Genomic DNA, 19,872 nt, shown 5'->3' with positions numbered 1-19,872 from the left:
CAACCTACATGGTATCAGTTTTGTCCTATGAATATTTACAGACTCTGTTCTCTCCCCAAACAGACTACAGCTCTTCTAGCTAAGAATATACTGTATCTCTTTTGTGTACTTCCGGAAGGGTCCTGACGCACATTACAATCAAGCTGATGACAGCTCCACTCTATTAGGGAGCTGCAATAGGATCCACTGCTGATGGTCTCCTGGCTGACTCACAGCAGATGGACCTATTCATCCATTTGTATTTCCCGAAGCTTCTGGAATGTTTACTGGGCATTATAAGCACAGGAGTGAGGCAGGGCAGAGAGCATGCGTGTGCAGTCAGCACTGGGTCACAGCTACACCGGCAGCCAATGCTGCGAAGTAAACCAGATGAGGGAGCGGTTTCCAACCTGACTTCTTTGAACACTGGTCTCATTCTGGGGCACATGGTGCTCTGTTAGATTTATTTTCCCATTTTTTGCTTCGGGCCCCTGGCGCTCTTACTTTGCCAATCTTCCTATTTGTCACTCTTCATTAGAAATGAGCCACCGAGCCCAGAAGCCAACTGGGACACTTAAAAACTCGGGGGTGGATAATAGGATAAAGTGTATTCTGGGAGAAGGAGCCTGCATCTCGCAGAGCTCTCTGAATTGCCATTGGCCAAATCACACTGCAGCTTCCTTCCCACATCTGACTGTCCATCTGGGATCCCAGCTCCTCGCTCCTCTGACTGGAAATCTCTGCCAAGCTTTCCCTGCTTCCCTGTCCTGTCCCTTGATCCTGGATTTAGCGTCACCCAGCAGATCATGTCTTAGGTCCATCTATCTATGACGTCATGTGGAATCCAGGTGGTGTGCTATTGTTTTGTTTTGTTTTGTTTTGTTTTGTCAAGAACAGCATTATTCTACAGAGCTCCTTCCTGTTCCACAGTACTTAGTACTTAGGTCTCCCTTGTGCTACGAGTGGAGAATATTATTCTTTGTATTCTACACACTAAGGACACAGCATTCACTCTCCACACCGCCCCTTTGTCTTACAGTAGCTATAATGTACCTGTCAATAACGTAGGTACTGTAGATAGAGCAGTGATTAAAAGAGGGAAGGGAATTAAACAAGAATACATTGTATACATGTATGAAACTGACAAAGAATAAAAGCTGTCAGATAACAAAATTAATTTAAAACAACATATAGCAGACTGAAATCCCTTTCCTCCCAGCACTCGCAGTGTAGTAATCCGCAATCCAATTACTAGCATGACTTAACATGGATTCTATCCTGCTAAACCCAGCTAGCGAGCAAGTTCAAAACGAGTTTGCGTTAAGTCGTAAACGAGGTCTCAGTCATGCTCAAAATTGAATTTTTATCAGAACAAGCTAAAAGATGGTTGGCCCATGCCAGGTATGGTTAGAGCACCTCCAACAAGCATACACACTGTGCAAGGCAAACAGAAAATAACCACATGTTATCCTCAATGTCCCATAACAACAGGGATGATTTTGTTTGTCACTAGCCACTTGGCTCCTGGGTCAGGATCTGAGCTGGGATGCACTTGTCCCATGTAGCCCTGGCCCAGAGTGGCTGACCAACTTCACACACAGTTGTGGTAGACAACCTCTTGGGCTTAGTCTTACGATGTGTTTCTCAAGCCATAAGGCTTGGCATTAGCCCCTGTAGACAATAAACGGGAGTGTGTGTTGATGCCTCAAGTTCCCTTCTCATTTGGCCTCAACCTCTGCCTCTGGAGACAAACTGCTGCATTAGTGAGGAAAAAGCCCGCTTCATACCACATCACCCCACTGCACACATTAAGTGAGTCCTAAGCAGGGTCTGGGGAGAAGGAATGGGGAAGGTGTGTTTCTATTTCAGTGAGCCGCCTCCCTCACAATTAAAAACTCAGCTGTATGCTGGGTTATCTGCTGTTTGGTTGGGTCCAAAGAACAGATTCTGTTAGGGTTCCAAAACCCTATCTTGAATTCCTACACCTCTTTTCAGGTCTCCTGAGGACTGTTCTGTTCATGTTCAAGCAAAATGGACCTCGTCTCTGTCTTGGTGACAAGTCCAGTTGAAAACTACTTCCTATGACTACTAAGCATACATTAATCTAGCCAGGTGGGACCCCACAGTCTTCTGGGAGTTGGGGATAGAACCAAAGGAAGCTAATATTTTAAACTCACTGAGGACAAACAAACACTTTGCCATACCTCTCAGTTTGCAAGGCCCTTTTGAACTGTCAGACATGAACAGTGTGTTCTATGAGTTCAGGGTTCCTAGAAACACGTATGACTTAGACAAAACCTTGATGTATTTCAACAGTCTCGCCATATGAACTGGAGGGATGTTACACTCTCCTAGGTAAGGTTCTTGTCACTTAGAGTGACCCAGGACCAGGGTCACATGGAAAGGGCTCCTGGTTGCTGGCAGATCTACAAGAATAGTATGAGGTTCCCACGTGGCCGCTAGGATGCCATCTTGACTCCAGTAGGCAAGTGCCGGCCTGTGAGTTCCTGCAGCAGGGAGGAAGGACTCCAGGGCCTCATGTACACCAGGTAAAAGCCCACTACTGGGACCCATTCACTCTCCTCCTAGACAAGATTGCTCCTCCCCAAGTCTACACGCTTTGGGTTCTCAGTACTGAACAGAGCTTTCTAAAACACCGTACGTGTTTCTAGAAAATCCTTTCCCCATATTCTCCTGAAATCCATTCTCACTGCCACCACCCACCTTGGGACCATTTGGACTAACTGCTTTATCCATGCATTCCTAACTGTGTTGGTCACCAGATCTGAGGTCACCCCTTTCCGCCCTTCCGTGCTACTTCCCACGCCACCTCATGTGGCATCACTTGGCAGCTTATATATTTTGTCTATATGTATTTCCACCAGAATATAAGACCCATCGGGGCAGGAATTCTTATCTGTTTTTCTCAGGGTGGAACTTTGTTTTTGCTGTCTAGAATAGGACATGGCGCACAGTAGGCACTTAGGAAATATTCGTTGAGCAAATTTCTCTAAGTGCTTCTTAGCCATTTGAGATCCCTCTGTTAAGAACTCTGTGTTAGCTCTGTACCCCATTTTTAAAGTGGATTATTTTGTTTGGTGGTGTTTAATTTCTTGACCTCTTTATGTATTTTGGACATATGTAATTATGTATTAGTCCTTTGTTGGATGTAGGATAGATGAAGATCTTTTCCCAATCTGTGGACTATCGTTTTGTTCTATTGGCGGTGTCCTTTGCTTTACAGAAGCTTTTCAGTTTCAAGAGATATCATTTATCACTAGACATTCTCTTCTTTTGTAGATGAGGTCCATCTCTTTGATTCCTGAAGGTCATACTGGCCATTCTCACAGTCTCTTGTTAGACTGCCCAGAACCTGCCTCACTCTGGGAAAAAGTCTCGACACTCTTCTATGTCCATGTTTACCAAAGAGACTATCTCCAGTGTCATTACTAGCATTACCCTAGCTTAATGTCCTATGTACCCAGGACATTATTTAATAAAACATTCAATCCAGACAAAGTCAGCTATCCAGATATGTTTGAGGTCTTGGTGTGATAGGAAAGTGGCTGTGATGATGGTCATGTGACCAAGTTAGCAATACCAGTAGACTCATTGGCCTTTTTTTTTTCCTATTTCACTTTAACTTCTGAATCACTCAGCTCCTGAGAAGCCAGAGATGCTGGGTTGATGGCATTACGTCCTCTCTTGGAAGGCTGTACTCGTGTCTGGCCTACAGTGACACTTTTTACTGTGACGTCATCATTTTGATTCTGCAATACCAACCAACCAGACATTGCAAAGGTCCCCTCTTTAGTGACATGGTCTATTATTAAGCTTGTCTGTGTGGCATTTCAGGGTAGGCAGAGAGTACCCAAGATCACCTATGATGGCCTGACTTTGACGATTATTATCTGTAGCTCTTCAACAAGTGTTTTGTTAGGTGGTTTCAGAAATGCTAAAATATGAAGCAACATGTCAGAGTTTCAATCCCAAAGAAAAACACAGAAGACATGAGTAGCATAGAGCCTCCTACTTCCAATCCAAGCTTCCATCTGGCCTTGGACAAATGCAACCATAGAAACCAGTATTGTTACCACCGTGCATCCCTTAAGGCCAAGATGCCTACATAAGTCCTTATGAATTTGTGAGATCCCAAAACTACACATGAAATACTATACTGATAGATTACTCTCAGAGTATTTCCATGCCAATAATATATAACTTACTTCCCTGTCAACTCTATTTTAACCCCTATCAACCTTGGGATATTCCTATGTTCGAATGCAAGACCTAACCACTACTACTTAGCAACAGTCAGTACAGCCGTACATACAGACTTGACATTGCACGTGGGCATGGAAACCACTGAACGGTCACCACTGGCTGGCAACAGAATCCATGGATATTCTTACAGATAGAATAACACTCCTTATCTTGCCACCGTGGAAATTCAAAAGCAGATACATATCCATCACGGCTATTTCCAAGTCTTCGTAGTCCCTCTGTAGCTATGTGTGACCAGACCCACCCATCGTAGGCACAGCTATACTAGCACGTCAGTGGCACTCTTAATGGTCATCAGTAAGTCTGAATGAAGGACCTATGCTTCAAACAACAACAACAACAACAACAACAAACAACAACAAGAACAAAAACTTCCTCCAGGGCCTCATAGGTTTGTTGAATTGTAAGAAATAGACTTCAGAGGATCGATCTGACAGGCTTACTCCAACATCTTGACTTGGAATTCCAGTGGTGACAAAATCCAGACTAATGAAGAGTGGTGACATAGGCTGGGCGTCAGGCTGTTGCCATTTCTCTGGCCCAGTGGAGATGGAAGGCAGGGGTGTTCATGGTCAACAGAATTAAAACTTGCCCTTTCCTCTCTGATTCTACTTTTGGTTTCGTTAACTGGCCTTTCTTTCTAGATCGTGAGACTGTAATTTATCTGAAGGGTTTATGTCCTCATAAAAACTATTACTAGTCTACAAATGACCGTCTCATCCACATATATTTGTGTGTACATGCACACAAGCACATCAACCCTACAGCTACCTTGGTCTGAATCTCCTTTCATGGGATCTGAAACAACAAAGCCGGATGAATCCTATACATCTCACTCTTTCTACAACCCAACTCATTACCTGCTCATTCCCATGACTGGGTTTGTTTGTTTGTTTGTTTGTTTGTTTGTTTTTGGATAAACAGTTTTAGGTAAAGCATATTTCCTAATGGTGTCTCTATTGTGTTGAAGCCCATATGACTGGACAGTTCACTTTTCAAGAGCAGGTGCTGAATAAAAAGAATAAAAATGAAAACGGGGAGGTGCTTCCATGGACTAAGGGCCATGCCTTATGAGCATCCCCAAATGTTGAGTATTTGAAGTGTTTAGAGTAGTTCCGGTATGTGCTGTAGCCACTGAGGACAGGAGTAGCTTTAATTCAGTTCTGTAGTCTGTTCAGTAGCCACTTTGGGGTCTGAGGCTTAATAAAGGTTTATTGAATAGACAAGGGTGCAAGTAACAATACGGATAGGAAGAAGTCCTAATATCAGTGCATTTGTGAGACAGTGGAAGGAAAATTGAAATTAAAATCCTCAAATCAACAGACAGGGCCACCACCTGTGTGGTGCAATGGGGATCCACTCTTCCATCATGAGGAGTTGGCACTGGAGTGTTTGAGACTAGAACTAAACCAGCAAATACCAGGCAGGGGGATTTTGATTCTTCACTTCCTTTTCTGTGGGGGCCACATTCAAGTATCCAGGAATGTGATATATGAGTCGTGCAACTGAAAATGCACTCATTTTGCTGTATGTGTAAGTGATGCAGAAAATGTTCAACTCTGTCTATGTAGCAGAATGGGAGCAACGGCTCATGGAATCAAAACGTCATTTCTGTTTTTCTTTGGAAAGTGTTATGTATGCTTTCCCCTAGCAGGTTTGTTTCTGTAATGATTAGTTCTAGCTCAGGCTATTTATAAAATGAGTTAGCATGAGTAATACCCAGTAGGAGAAGAGTTTATGCTACAAAGAGCTCACGCAGGCCTCAGAACTTGCCACAGTTAATCGCTCATGTGGACAATCTTCTTGTACTAAGTGATTAAAAAAAAATTAAAAGCAAAGAACAACCCTACATCCTGGATAACAACTTTCCAGATAGACATCCCAAGACAATGCTTTAGCTAATGAAATGAAGACAGTGGAGAAGGGACTCTGGACCAGAGCAAGGTGACCGAAGCCTCTCTACCTTGGGAGGCCACACCCCTCCTTGTGGTATTAATAGTATCAATCCCACTATCTATAAAGTGTTCTGTGTACTGGCTTGACTAGTCAGAAGGAAGTAGGGGGCCAGAAAGGTTTTGGATGCATTACAGTGATGAAATACTAAGTAAATGTTGGTAGGAAAATAACAAAGTATTATTGGCGCCTCCTGTTCTGGAGGCATTCCTTGTTTCATTTCAGGACCTTGGGCTTTGGCTTAGGATTTTACTTTTCAAGGACAGCTACTCTGATATTGTCCAGGAAGTCTAAGGAACGGGTGCATACTTTCCTCAGGAGTTGATTTACTTAGTAGGCAGCTTTTCTAACTATAATCGCTTAGTAGGTCTCTGAGTGTGCCTCCTGAACCAACAGTATCAGTATTACCTGAACTTTGGTAGAAACGCAAATTCGTGTGCCTGCTTCAGATGGGCTGAGTCACATAATGGGATCCCGGGATCAACCAGCCTTTGAGGTAAGTGAGATACTGACCTAGCTATATCTATATCTATACACACATATCTCAGACTCAGAATATATGTGAGTTTGAGAACCACTGCTTTAGCCCAAAGGAGAAAAGGGAAAACTAAGATCCGAGCATTTGCATGGGGGTCTTTTCTAATCACACTATACAACTAGCTATTTAGAGCTGGGCACGAAGTGACATGTTAAGTTGTACTAAAGAGACTTCTCTGTTACACTTGAAAAGAGCAGACATTTACAACCTGTGCACTCGTATGTATTGTACACAGATTATTTATGTATATGTGTATCTGTGAAATGCTGACCTGGTACATCAGTTTCCCTTGCACGATGCACCCCGACCTCCCCCATGTTCTGCTTTCCTGCCTTGATTTATTTTCTTTGCAACAGTTATTGGCTTCTCGTACGTCACGTTAATTCTTTGTGTTTGTCTACGTATCTCCTGGAGGGGCTGTGTTCTATTGTCCCACATCCCGTATTTGGCCATATTATCCTTAATGTGCCCAATCTCATCACTCACACTCCTAGGTCTGAGAACCATGCTTAGTGACTAGTATGCACTCAGTACATATGTGTTGAATGAGTGACTTCTTGCTCCGGAAGTTGGAAAAACACCGGGGTCAAAACAGTAGTGCATTACCTGTGCACCCCCTTATCTGGCAGTGTCCCTAAGGCAGGAAGCTTTGCCTTTCGCTTTCTGAATTGGGCTCTGAGAACTTAGTTCATCATTTCCAAATGTACCCTTTGGGTTTCGCTAGGTATGGGTAGTGACTCGAGTGACTGACATGTTTCACGTGGCTGGTTGGGGCTAGAGGGGACTGAATCCACAAGCTACGCAAAAGAACCGTGAGACGCAGCAGGGGAAAGGGAATACAAAAAGAAAGTCAAGGGGCTCCGAGCTCTAGTTTTTATTATGCCTCTAAGGTGTAATATGTTCTTGGGCAAACAGCATTGCGTGTCTTGGTTTCATCTTCCTGACCTCACACCCTCCTCTTGCGCTTGTTATGCATCTATTCATGTGTTGTCTGACTAACACCTGTTTCCTGAATTGGTAAGTTCCATGAGAACAGAGTCTATTTGCTCACCTATGTTTTAACGCCCAGCCAGCAGTTGGGAGGCATTTCTTAAAAATAGGGACAATGACCAAATCCCCATGAGAATGAAGCGATGAGTTCAGCCTATTGGCCTATGCTCTACAAGTAACCAAGCCGCAGGCGTGTAGATGTGTGTGGCAGAGATCCTGGCCTAAAGAGCTCTCTAGTCATAGGTACTCCTCTGCACTGGCCACTGACGTAGACAGTGGCGATGGCTATGCCATATGGAGCCCAGGCCAGCCAGCCACCTGGCTATCAACCCTGTGGCTTGGAAAAGCACTGATATGGCAACGACAAAGCATAGAATCCCAAATCTGTTATTTCAAGTGTCCAGGTTTCCCTTCGTAGCTTCAGCCTCATCATTAGGAAGATAAACACAACACCGCTGGCCTCTCTGCCTGGCTGTGGAAATCACAGGAATAAATACAGTAGCTTCTTGGTATCTGAGAGCCTCCTTGTCTGCGTCTGCTTCTGCAGCCCCTGCACACACTTGTGAGTCAACAAGGTTTCTAAAGATGCCTTGTTCACCAAGGAAGGTTGTTACTAGTTTATGGGAATGCCCTCACCAGGCTTTGATGAAGGGAGCGTTTCTCACAGTATCTACTTCTGGGAATGTATGTTTCCCCCAGTGGGTCTATGCAATGTGCTTATTGCTTGCTATCAAAATTTGAAAATAAAACTGAAGTTAATTATCCCCAAAGGTGCTGAGACCTATCACTGAATGGAACAAGTCTAAACTTGGCCTGCCTGTTTTGGGCTCCCTTTGCCTCTCTCTCATAGCACGTTACTCTCTCCCATAGTCCCTCCCTCCCTGGCAGAGGGGGTTCTACTCCTGGCTCTGCCTCACCCCTTCTGCCTCCCCCTCACCACTCTCATCTACAGATGGGCATTCATCTCTGTTCCGGAATGCAAGCTCTGTTGCTAGGAAACCAGAAAATAAAATTGCTGTGGTTGATAGGATCGTTACTAAGGGCTGCCATTGCAGTGGTGCCACCGTCCTGCCATAGAAGCCAGACACACTCTATGCGTCTGCCCTCAGCTTGGCAGAGAGTCTTTCCAGAGAGTGGGAAGGCAGAGAATTTAAGGGCCTCCGAGCTCAAGAGGAAGGATTTATAAATCACTATATATCAACAGCCTGCTTTAGAATCATTTTATTAGAACACATCCAAGAAAGAGACATATGGAAAAAAGACAGCAGCAGTTCTCAGTCATGCAAATGCCCGTGATAAGGGTCTCCATTGGGTTTTTAAGTTCAAGTACAAAGACAGTCCTTTCCTGAGCCAGGCGCAATTCCAGAGAATGACGCTTTACCGTGAGAGCATACACCCTTCGCAAAGTTCAGAACACTGAACGAGTCACTTTCTCACAGTAAGATTGTGAGATACATGGAAATGTAAACTTTTAGGGACCCTCTTCCCTGCCCTCCCCATCACCCAGCCTGGGAAGTGAGCCCAAGTTCGGGGTCTCTTAGAAATAAGGTTTAGTCTATTGAAAATAAAGCAGTGGGACTTAAAAAAAGGTTAGAAAATGAGTGTTTTATATATATACACATATATATCTATATCTATTTATATGAAATGGAGTCATCCCTGCCTCTTGCCTTGGGGGTATGTGTGTGTGTGGGGGTGGTTCCATGAAACTTTGTTAGGGGTTTGGGTTCTTTATCGAATGTTATGGAAACTGGAAGACTTTAAAAAAATTTATTATGAAAAATTGCAAACATATACAAAAGTGAGGATAGCATAATGAACACCCACGTTCCTACTACCGTCTAGTCAGCGATTGGCAACCAGTGGCCAGCTGGTTTTATTTAGACCTTCTCACACTTCCCACCCCCCACCCAATGGACCAGAAGGGCAGCCTTTGCCCCAGAGACCTCAGAAAGGAGCGGAGAGGAGGCTGTATCAACCAGAAGTGTGTGGAAGGAAGTGGCTGCTGCCAGTATGTGGGACAGCGTGGATTTGAGCCTCACCATTGGTATCTGAAGCGCTCACACACTCTCACGGTAGAGGAGACAAGCTACAGTAGATGGATGGCCTTTTCCAGATTGGGGGCGGGGCACCGTTCATAGCAACGTTCACCCTGAAGAGAAACTCACAGCCGAGTACATCCCTTCAGCTACCCTGTTTACTGGAGTTGCAGACTTTGGGGGCAGTAAGGGTCTGAAAGGGGGTAGGTGGGGTGGGAATCCCTGGTGCTCAGGTTGGGAGTTGGGGGGACGTACATAGGGGACCTGGGGCCTCTTGAAGTCCCCGTTGCCCCATCATTTTGGACTTTGGATTGAAGCTCAGTAACCTCAAAATTGCACCTGGGAGAGAAGTGGGGAGGCCCGGGGTGAGCCCAAGGCCCAGGGGGGCAGATTTGACTTGGAACATGTTGCCCTCTGAGCATAGGCTGCACCCCATGCCAGCCCTGTCAGAGCAGTCTCAAGAGAGTTGGGTGATTGGAGTCCTGGTGGGAGGTCCCAACGGCGCCACAGCTAACCCGGTTGAGCTGCAGGGACAAGTCCCAGGCTGCGCGCTAAACGTAAGTGGAGAAAGGATCTCCAGGTCCCAGGTGCCACCGAGGAACAAGGTTGCCATCCTGTTAAGAAAAGGGCTGGGCTCTGTGACTTGCATATGACTTTGCAAAAATCTGCATGAGATCCCGTAGCCCTTTATAGAAAACAGTGTTAAACCATCAGTGCAGCCTCCTCCTAGTTACCCGAGGCACAGACTACGGAGCATAATCGCTTTTTCAGAATAGGACAGAGAGGAAGCAGAGCTGGGTAAGCTATCCCTCAGTCTGAAGGTTCACAGGAGTCCAAGCAGGCCTACGATCCAGATGAGGATCGCTGACTGGCCACTTGATGCCAGAACTCAAATCCATGTCCTTTCAACTTAGAGACCCCACCCCCCACAGAACAGTCCTGCGGTGGCCTCCCAATGTCTCAGACGAACATGTAATAGGAGCAGCAGGAGCAGCATCCACAGGAGGCCAGTAAATACATGGTCCTCCTGGTATTGGCTATTCGTGGTTATTCAGTACCGCCAATTACACTCTTTTAAAACTCTTTCAGGATCCCACACTCTACCAAGCCTATATGCAATATTTAATTGAGAAAGAGAAATATAGAAAAGTTTACCCATTCCTGTAGTTGTTTTGCAGCAATGGGCTTAAAATTTGTGATTTTTGTTTGTGGCCAGAGCTCACAGAATGTAGCAACCTGTAGTTTTCCTACGGTATGGGGCTGGTTTGGGCAGAGTGCAAGGCAGTCTGAGGTAGTGAATTACTAAGTGGGCTGCTGAGCGTGGGCCGATTGGAGGCACAGCACCCACGTGAAACAATGGATTATCATTTCTCTAACACAAATGGCAAGTTCTAGTAGCCACTAGAAGAGTGAAGTATTTTAAGTGGCAATGGATCCCGGGAAAGAGAAAAGTGCAGTGTCTTGACTTCAGATCTGACTGGTGCTCACATCTTGGAGTTAAAGGCTCCCTCATACCTACCACACAGAAATAAGAAATCTAGTTTGAAACCCTCCCAGTCAGAATTTCAGCTGAGGAGAGGAGACCAGCAGCAAGCTGAATAACATTTATTCTTGCTGCCCTGAGCTCAGGGAAGGTGGGAGACGTTGCAAATGGTGGGGGAAAAAAAAGAGAAAGCCAGGAGTTGTCTATAAGCACTTGTGAAGTCACCCATGGTCATGCCCCTCATGTGCCCAATTAGGTCACTGCAGTCTGGTAAAGGGCTCAAGACACTGAAAGCACATTTCCCTCAGTCTCATGTCACCCTAAGACGAATGAGGGAGGGGATGTGTATCTGCAGTGCTCACTCAATGGTCTCACACCATGTCTGCGCCATCCTAGGTTAGTTAATACACGCGCTTGAAGGCCTGTAGTGCTTATCTCAATGGGAGGATCGGATGATTTTATAAACACTGAGTTTTGCATTCTGCCTTTTATTTATTGTTACTAATAGCTTATAAATTTTTGACCCTCTCATGTGCCAAGGATCTGAGTGTTGCCATGCATCCCACACATACCTGTGTGTGTGTGGTGGGTGTCACTGCACTCATTATGCAGACAAAGGCCTGGAGAGGTCCTGGCCAGGATCATACAACTGGCAAGTGGATGGGTGGGGTGAGCTCTGAATTGAGGTTTGTTTGGGTTCAAAGCTGTCCTTAAGCACTGCTGTGTGCTGCCTCATCTAACATGATCACACACAGGCCTGCTATACCCTGGGATATATCTAACCGGAAGTGGCTTGAGTAACTTAATTATCCGTATTAGGTTCTATAGAAGATTCCTTATCCCCTTTTCAGCCTCACATTGTGATTGGCTCTGTGCGTCTGTAAATCTATTTGAAGATGGTTTGATGTATAGAGATACTCAGGAATAAAACCCATGTAGACGTGGTTTTCTGAGAATCCTGAGAAATGCATACACCTGCCCGGGAAGACACGGTTGGATACACCAATAGGCATGTCAACAGAGTAATAACACAAATGCGTGGCTTTTCATAAATTTTTTGTTGTCATGAGAAAAGATCTCACCATGTAGCTCAGGCTAACTTCAAACTCACCATTTTCCCTCTGTTTCCCAAGTGGGAAAGCTGGGACCATGGATGTACTACAATGCCAGCTGCCTAACTTCTAACTTTTAAAAACAACAGCTATTCATGATCCCATTGAACTGACTTTAAAAAAAAAATCTGACCTAATGGAAGGACTAGTAGTTAAAAAAAAAAGTTTTAAGTGGAGGAATAAAATGCTACTGATGTTTCCTACTGGAAAAATAGCTATCAGCTTAGAATTTATGGTCACTGCACATGCAATCGTCCCACGCATTTGGCTTCCTGTGCGTAAGTACAGGGCCAGGGGTTAGAAAGAGTCCCCCTTGGTGACAGTAGAGTCCTGAGTCCTCAGTCCTTTCTATGTTTAAACTGTTCATCCTCTGGACATGGAGTAGGCAACACTTTGACTGTATTTGGCATCCTCATCTACAGCCCTTGACTGCGTCTGCCCAGAAGTACTTACGGTTGGCATTTTCCATAAGGAGCAAGAATCAGGGAGACTCACTTTATAAGGCTGTGACTTTTAGAGACTGGATTTGATCAGCATTTGTCGGGGGAGGGGGGTTGTGTTGAGAATTTCTTGTCTCCCTCTACCCAGGTATAGCTGCCTTCACATAAAGCTAGCACTTAAAATACTGCAGGCCTAGTGAAGCTCCCTGTGACATGGTGAGATGTTCTGTAGTCACTGTGTAACGGGAGATAAGGCCAGACATCCAGGGAGATAAAAACAGCCGCAGACAAAGAACGTATTTATTTAGGCGATAGCTTTGTGTCTTTGCGCTCTTGATCCACAAGGAACCACAGCAGCTATTTTGCAAGGGGCTAGTAAGTGAATCTTAACTGCAGACTGCCAGCGTCCTCTACTGTGACTTACTGGGCTGTGCTGTGGTCTCTCAGTTTTGTTCTGATGGTTTAAGAAGCTCCCGAGACAAGAATGTGCCTCAACTGCTGGTCCTATAGCTGACAGTCAGCCTCCTCGTGTCCCTGATTCATAGCATGCTCTACTGGGCACGGGAGATAGTGAGCAAATGGCACACACAATACACAGAACATGGAGCAGTCTCGGCCTCTGAACTATGTTGCGTCCCATTCTGTTGGTCAGGAGGAGGAGATCATAGTATTTATAGTATTTGAGCCAAACGTTGCTTTGTGTATTTTGCCTGCATCATCTAATGGCTTCCTTGACTGGGCTTTGCCCTTGGGAGGCCGTGTGTACAGAGGGCCAGGAGTCACACTTCATCTCTATCCTTTCTGGTTGTATGAGCCTGAGTAAGTTACTTACTCCCTAAGTGACAGGTCCCTGTAAAATCTGTCATCTGCAAAATGAGGAGAATGATACGTACCTTGAGGACCAGGAGGCTCATCGTATTAGGGGCTTAGGCACAAAGCAGGGGCCAATGGTCAGTGCCCTGGATTGGATTTCCTGCAGGCAGCCTGTATGCTTTTCTCTACCTGTCTAGCAATATCAGTGATTTCTCAAGGAAAGGCTAGCATCTGCCCCACCAGACTAGGAGGTGATTTTTGTCGTGTGTACTCTGTCTGTGTTCCTCTATTATACCCAGGAAATTCTTACCATAACTAGCTTATAAAAATATTTTTCTACCTCACATTTCAAACCAGAACCCAGACTAATAATTCTCCTTGCTGTAGCCATCAGAGTTAAGAACTGAGACACACAGCTGGGGGAGTATTGAAGAGTGCACCCAGAGAAAACATCAGCATCACAAAACATATCTTACATAACTCTCCTCAAGGACTGGTTTCTGTACTCCCTTATGCATGCTATTCCCCTTTCAGAGCTCCTAGGATCTAACATGCATGTGCTGCACACTGAGATCAGGGCTCTCTATCCTGCATCCTGCAGGGAGGAGACGGGCAAGGAACGGGGTGTGGGGTGACCGACTGGGCAGCACAGGTAGGTTCATCTGTGAGGCGCTTTGCCAGGGATGGACCAGGTATCCCTATGTCCAGAAGGAAGCTAGCCACAGCCAGCAGTATCCAAGCTCCCCTCCCTTTCTTTTTCCTTTTCTCCCTCCCTCCAGGGAATGCTTTGATTGAACTCTGAATCTGACGGTGCGGGAGATATCCTTGAAAATGTTTGCTATGTGTAACTTTATGGTTTCAAGTTTATCAGAAAACTTTCCCTCTGTCCTTGAGTGTAACTGAGGAGGAAAGGATGGTGTGTGTGGAGTGTCCTTGACCTCAAGATAAACCCCCTCCTCTCAGAAACTTGATGTTCATGAAGTGGCCTCTATAAGGAGCCTTCTGTGCCACCTGGAGTTGCTCAGGAAACCTTTCCTTTCCAAATCACCAAGGACTAAAACTGAGATTGAATGGGATGTGCCCTCTTCCCAGGGCTTGTCTCTGTGTGAAATCTCTCTCTGTGCTTCTGTGGCTCAGGATCCCTCCTGCCTTTCCTTCCCATCTCTAAACAGTAGCCCTCAGTGAAGAACCTGTCGGGTTCCTCTCGCCTTGTCCCTGCCTCTAGATTTTCTCTTCTCTTTCCCAGCACAGTCCAAGGCTCTGGACCTTTACAACCAAACAGAGTTGCCAGTCCCTCTGCTCCTAACCTTGGCCCATGTGCAAATCAGCTAAATTCACTTTCTGGTCACTTGAGACACCACCGAGAGGTGAAGAGCGCTGTTTCCCAGGATGTCTGGAGGCATCCTGGGTCTACAAAAGACAGACTCTTCCTATTCTTTAAAAAATAATACCTGCTAGGATTTTTGTTGTTGTTAATAAAAGTACTATGTCATATTGTAGAGAAGTATGAAAAGCCGCCTACCAGAAATAACCATGATTTATATTTTGGTGTATTTTCTTCATATATACATATATGTATACATGTATATATAGACACATATATGTGTATATGGACATATAAGCACAAAACACACATATGTACACACACATGGTTCTCTTTTGTGGTTAGCAGCAAGGTTAGTCTTTGATAGTAAGAGAAAGGAGATATCAGAGTGGATGGGAGAGAAAAGTAACTCCCGGCCTGAGCTCTGACAGCCTTTCCTTCATCTGTGCCAGCCACAGGTGTCACCACTGTGCCACCTGTGTCACCACTCACTGTTGCATAATGTCACGGGCCTGATGACCAGGGAAATCAACACAACCCTTGTCCCAAACCACACAGCAAATGCCTCTTGAGCACATGGAAAATATATTTGAAAACGCACCGATTCATAAATACAGACAAATAGCAGAGACACACACAAAGCATGCTATCCTTCCTGAGCACTTCCTGTGGATGCCTCCCTCACCTCTGTGTACTAGGGGTAACAGGAGGCACCAGGACAAACCCTATCTTCACGGATCTCGTGATCCAGTGGGTGAGAGAAAAGCTCTTTCATGGGGAATGGTAGTGAACACAGGAGGAGGAAGATACTGAGGGAAGAACGCCGGGAATTATTCCAGTAATGAAGAGGACAGATACATTTTAGCAGGATTCTCCCCATGGCCAGAGACTTTGTCTATGAGGACAGGAAATAAACCTGGAGGCATAGTGAGGCAGTATACAGATCGGTACACAAAAGACACGAGCCAGGGAAATAAGTGAAGCTGATTGCATATATACCAGAGGAAAGGTCTGCAGACAGTTTGGGGCCGGGGGAGGGGCAGGACAGGAGGCAGGGTTGAGACTGTTGGGAAATACAAGGGTGTTGGGGATGCTGCTATGGTCCAGAGGCAAGCTGCTGTCCCTTACATAGCCAGGGACAAACTTTCTACATCACATGATGGTGTGAAGCCAGGCTCAAGGGCAGGCCATGCACAGTGGCTGCAAGACGGCAAGACTCGAGGGATGTGGCAGCGTACTGGCTATCAGAGACTGGGCCAAAAAGGCACACACAGTCAAAAACGTGGGGGCCCGGGAAAGGGACGTTGCTTCTGCCTCAAATGCAGAAGTCACACCAGTTAACTAGATTGAAGAAAAAGAAGTAACTGTCTGGTGCTGAGACCAAGGAAGGGCAAGACACGAGTCAGACACATCTAGCGGTGCTCCTGTGCACTGTGGCCCTGCTGACTATATCTGCCTATTGATTTTCTGGGCCTTCAGCTAAGTGCAGTGATTATTGGGATCAGAGAGTTCCTGCTTGTCTTTCCACTGCTCCTCCATCTTGGAACATTACACAGCACTTAGTAGGTACTTGGGGAAAAAAAATGTAGTGGATGATGAAGACCAAAGCGCCATTAGAGTGAAGTCACTGTAGAGATAAGGGTTTGCATATTTGTCATGGGTGTAAGTAAAAATATGGAGGAAGGCGAGAGAGATGTAAAGAAGAATCAGGAGCAGAGACTACCCACTGCAGTCTGTCAGAGCATGAGGTGACAAGTGTTACATGGCAGAGGGAAAGGAGGCATTGACAGTATGAGGAAGAGGAACACTGAGGTGAGTGCAAAGCGGGTAGTCAGCGTGTGCTGTGGGTTAGCCATGGAACTCTTGCTGAGCCCACATGAAAATAAAGGCAACTCTGTAGCTACTCTACTAAAAACTCTCAGTGCTTCTTAGCGGATGCTCAGAGAAGCCTAGACTGATTGCATTTAGTACCTGCCATGACCTACCCAACCTCGCATTTGTTTCCTTCAACTCACGGCACAAAGCCTGAATGTGAATCAAGCAAACTTCTTCTCCTTGCCAAGTTATCCTCTATTTTCCTTTCCAGAGTGACCTTCCTCCCTCTCCCAAGGTCTTTGCTGCCACAGTACATTCTAGTTAGCACAGTTGAGTGTGGCGCCATCTCTGACCCTCCCGGATTAGAAGCTTTAATGTTATAACTCTTGGCCCACAACGCCAAGCACCTCACCTTGCAGTCATCTGTTCATGTGCCGCCTGTAGGTTTAGGAGTGACTGGGAGTTAGCACTGCTGAGTTTTAGTGATGCGCTGAGACGTGGTTTTGTCCCTGTGGACTTAAAGTCTGCCAGAGAAACCAATCACATGACCTCACAGATTCTTCTGTGATCCCTGAGGTGACAGGCACCAGGCCAAACTGCAGACATGGGGCAGTGTCAGAATGGACTCCTTCTTCAGCCCTGAAGCCAAGTGCTTGGCCTTTGTGACACCATACAGAAGTCACACAGTCCCCCTACAGGTCAAGACACCGAAGACAACGACCACAAGGCTTTCTATAAAATCAAGATTAAAGAGGCTTATTGTGGGCATAGATGCTTAGACTTCCTTCCCATATCTTAGATCTGTTTGTTGGAGAGCTTAAGTGACAAACTCTACTGATCACCGTCCAACACGCCTCATTGCTGTAACACTCTCCCATGCATACAGTGTACTATTATAATACAGCATACAACACGAATGCCTCTTCACGGTTTACTCCCTCTTACTCTTCGGAACTTAGGGGCTGACTGAACCCTGCAACATGTGCTAAGTCTTCATGTTGACACACTCTTGCGTGGATACATAAATGGTGAGCTGTTCTGAAACGCTAAACGAAAGAAATGCTTTTTGCCATATCTCGCGACACTCAGACTTATTAGTGCATTGCCTTAAGCATCAAATCATATGCTTACTGAGATGCAAAGGAGAGACTAGGAAGCCAAGCCACAGACTGAGAACAGCTTTCTACATGTACAGGTCACATAGACCAATAAAGAAATACTCCTAGTATTGAATAATAATAATAATAATAATAATAATAATAATAATAATAATAATAATAATAATAATAATAATAATAATAGCTTCAAGCAACTACTAGGTACATAAGTAAAAAGCTTGGGTAGAGACTTGGAAAGGAGGAAATCCAAAGCCTGGGAAGGATGTAAAAAAATGTGCAGCCTTATGAGGACTCAGAGAAATACAACTTCCTCAGAAGCAGGTGTTACTCAGCCACCCAATCACAAGCTGAGAAAGCACAGCAACTGAGATCCTCTGTACAGGGGCAGGAATATGCATCTGGCTCAAGAGACAAAAATGTAAAAATGCTCAGGAGACACATGCACGACCTCCCGTCCAGAAGTCCCATTCCTAGTCTGACACGCTAGAAAAGCAGAACCACAAATGCCAGGATGTATGTACTAAGGGTGCTCACGGCAGAATTATTTTTAAAATTTTAAAACAAGATTTATTTATTTATTATTTATACACTGTTGTGCCTGCAGGCCAGAAGAGGGCACCAAATTCATTATAGATGGTTGTGAGCCACCATGTGGTTGTTGGGAATTGAACTCAGGACCTTTGGAAGAACTTAACCTCTGAGCCATCTCTCCAGCCCCAGGAAGAATTATTAGAAACAGCTTCGATATTCTGTGCAAAGGATGGACAGAGTTTAGTTTATTCCTATGACAGAATACTACTCAAGAATGAAAATGAAGAAAAAACTCCACAAATCAGCATGGGTGGATCCCATAAAACAATGTTTTTTGTTAGTTTTATTTTTGTTTTTGTTTTTGTTTTTTTTTTTGTGTGTGTGTGTTTTCGAGACAGGGTTTCTCTGTGTAGCCCTGGCTGTCCTGGACTCGCTTTGTAGACCAGGCTGGCCCCAAACTCACAGAGATCCACCTGCCTCTGTCTCCTGAGTGCTGGGATTAAAAGGCATACGCTACCACCACCCACCTCATAAAACAATGTTGAGACAAAATTAAAGCAGAAAGGAACATGGACTCTGATTCTATTTAGAAAAACTACATTGCTAGTCACATTGAAAGTACATTATTGAGGGACATTTATATAGGGGGTGACGTTATAAATTAAGAACAATATTAACGTGAGGGTGTGTTACCCTTAGGGCTGTGTCCAGGAAGGGGCATGAGGGATTCTGGGAAATGGGTGGGGCTCTAATTCACCCTCTGTGTGACTGATACTTGCTTACTTTATACTTATCCACCCAAGTCTTCATTTGTGCTGTGCATTTTAGTACACATATTTCACATGTGGAGAAAACTTGAAGTGCACTATAAATCAGATGTTTAAAACTAGGAATGCTCTTATAAAAATGAGCTTATAAATAATAGTTATTCAGAGAAGCCCATACCTCTCATAGATTCAATATCATATGTTTCAATAAAAATAGTAGAAAATAGACAGGCGAGACATTGGCAGCTAAATAAAATGTGAAAGAGCAAAATGAATAAAGTCTAAAGCTTCTAATTAGAAAAGATGGTTGATAGCAGGTTGTGGCCTTGTGGGGAAAACCAGCATTGAGGTGCACAGCTGGGGCGTGCAGCACAGATGCAACAGCTGGACAGAGTCATGTTACCTTTCTATCAAACTTTAAAATGTGGATTTCCCTTGATGCAGTTATTCTACTTCTAGGGAGTTAAATTTTTTACAAGTGTGAAAAAATGATATCTGCACAGGGTATTCATTGCAACCTTGTTAGCCATGGAACCTGCTCGAAACATCCTGCACCACCATCAACAGAAGGTAAATCAAATGCATTGTGGTATGGTAGTGATCAAGTGTGCCACCATCAGGAAATTAAACAAGGCCATGTCCTGCTATGAAATGATTTTGCAGATTGATTATATGGGAAAATATGA

At 44.9% G+C, this 19,872-nt stretch overlaps 1 protein-coding gene across 32 annotated transcripts in view; it reads right to left on the bottom strand.

Annotated features, from left to right (window-relative positions):
* KALRN (kalirin RhoGEF kinase) overlaps positions 1-19,872 on the bottom strand; it is a gene marked incomplete at its 3' end in the record, with an annotated part of 605,161 nt that overhangs the window by 165,620 nt on the left and 419,669 nt on the right. For 10 of the 32 annotated variants that reach the window (XM_084802088.1, XM_084802091.1, XM_084802093.1 and 7 more), the window contains exon 34: positions 8,951-10,397. The exons of the other annotated variants lie outside the window; for them this stretch is intronic. In XM_084802088.1, the coding sequence (XP_084658214.1) occupies positions 10,335-10,397 (63 nt within the window). Of the gene's footprint in view, positions 1-8,950; positions 10,398-19,872 lie in introns of those variants that run through there. 32 annotated transcript variants of the gene reach the window in all.

The sequence above is a fragment of the Acomys minous genome, assembly GCF_964271855.1.
Source record: "Acomys minous genome assembly, chromosome: 11".
Classification (NCBI taxonomy): Eukaryota; Metazoa; Chordata; class Mammalia; order Rodentia; family Muridae; genus Acomys; species Acomys minous.
The sequence above is the reverse complement of the archived record's forward strand: the minus strand, read 5'-3'. Positions and strand labels throughout refer to the sequence as shown.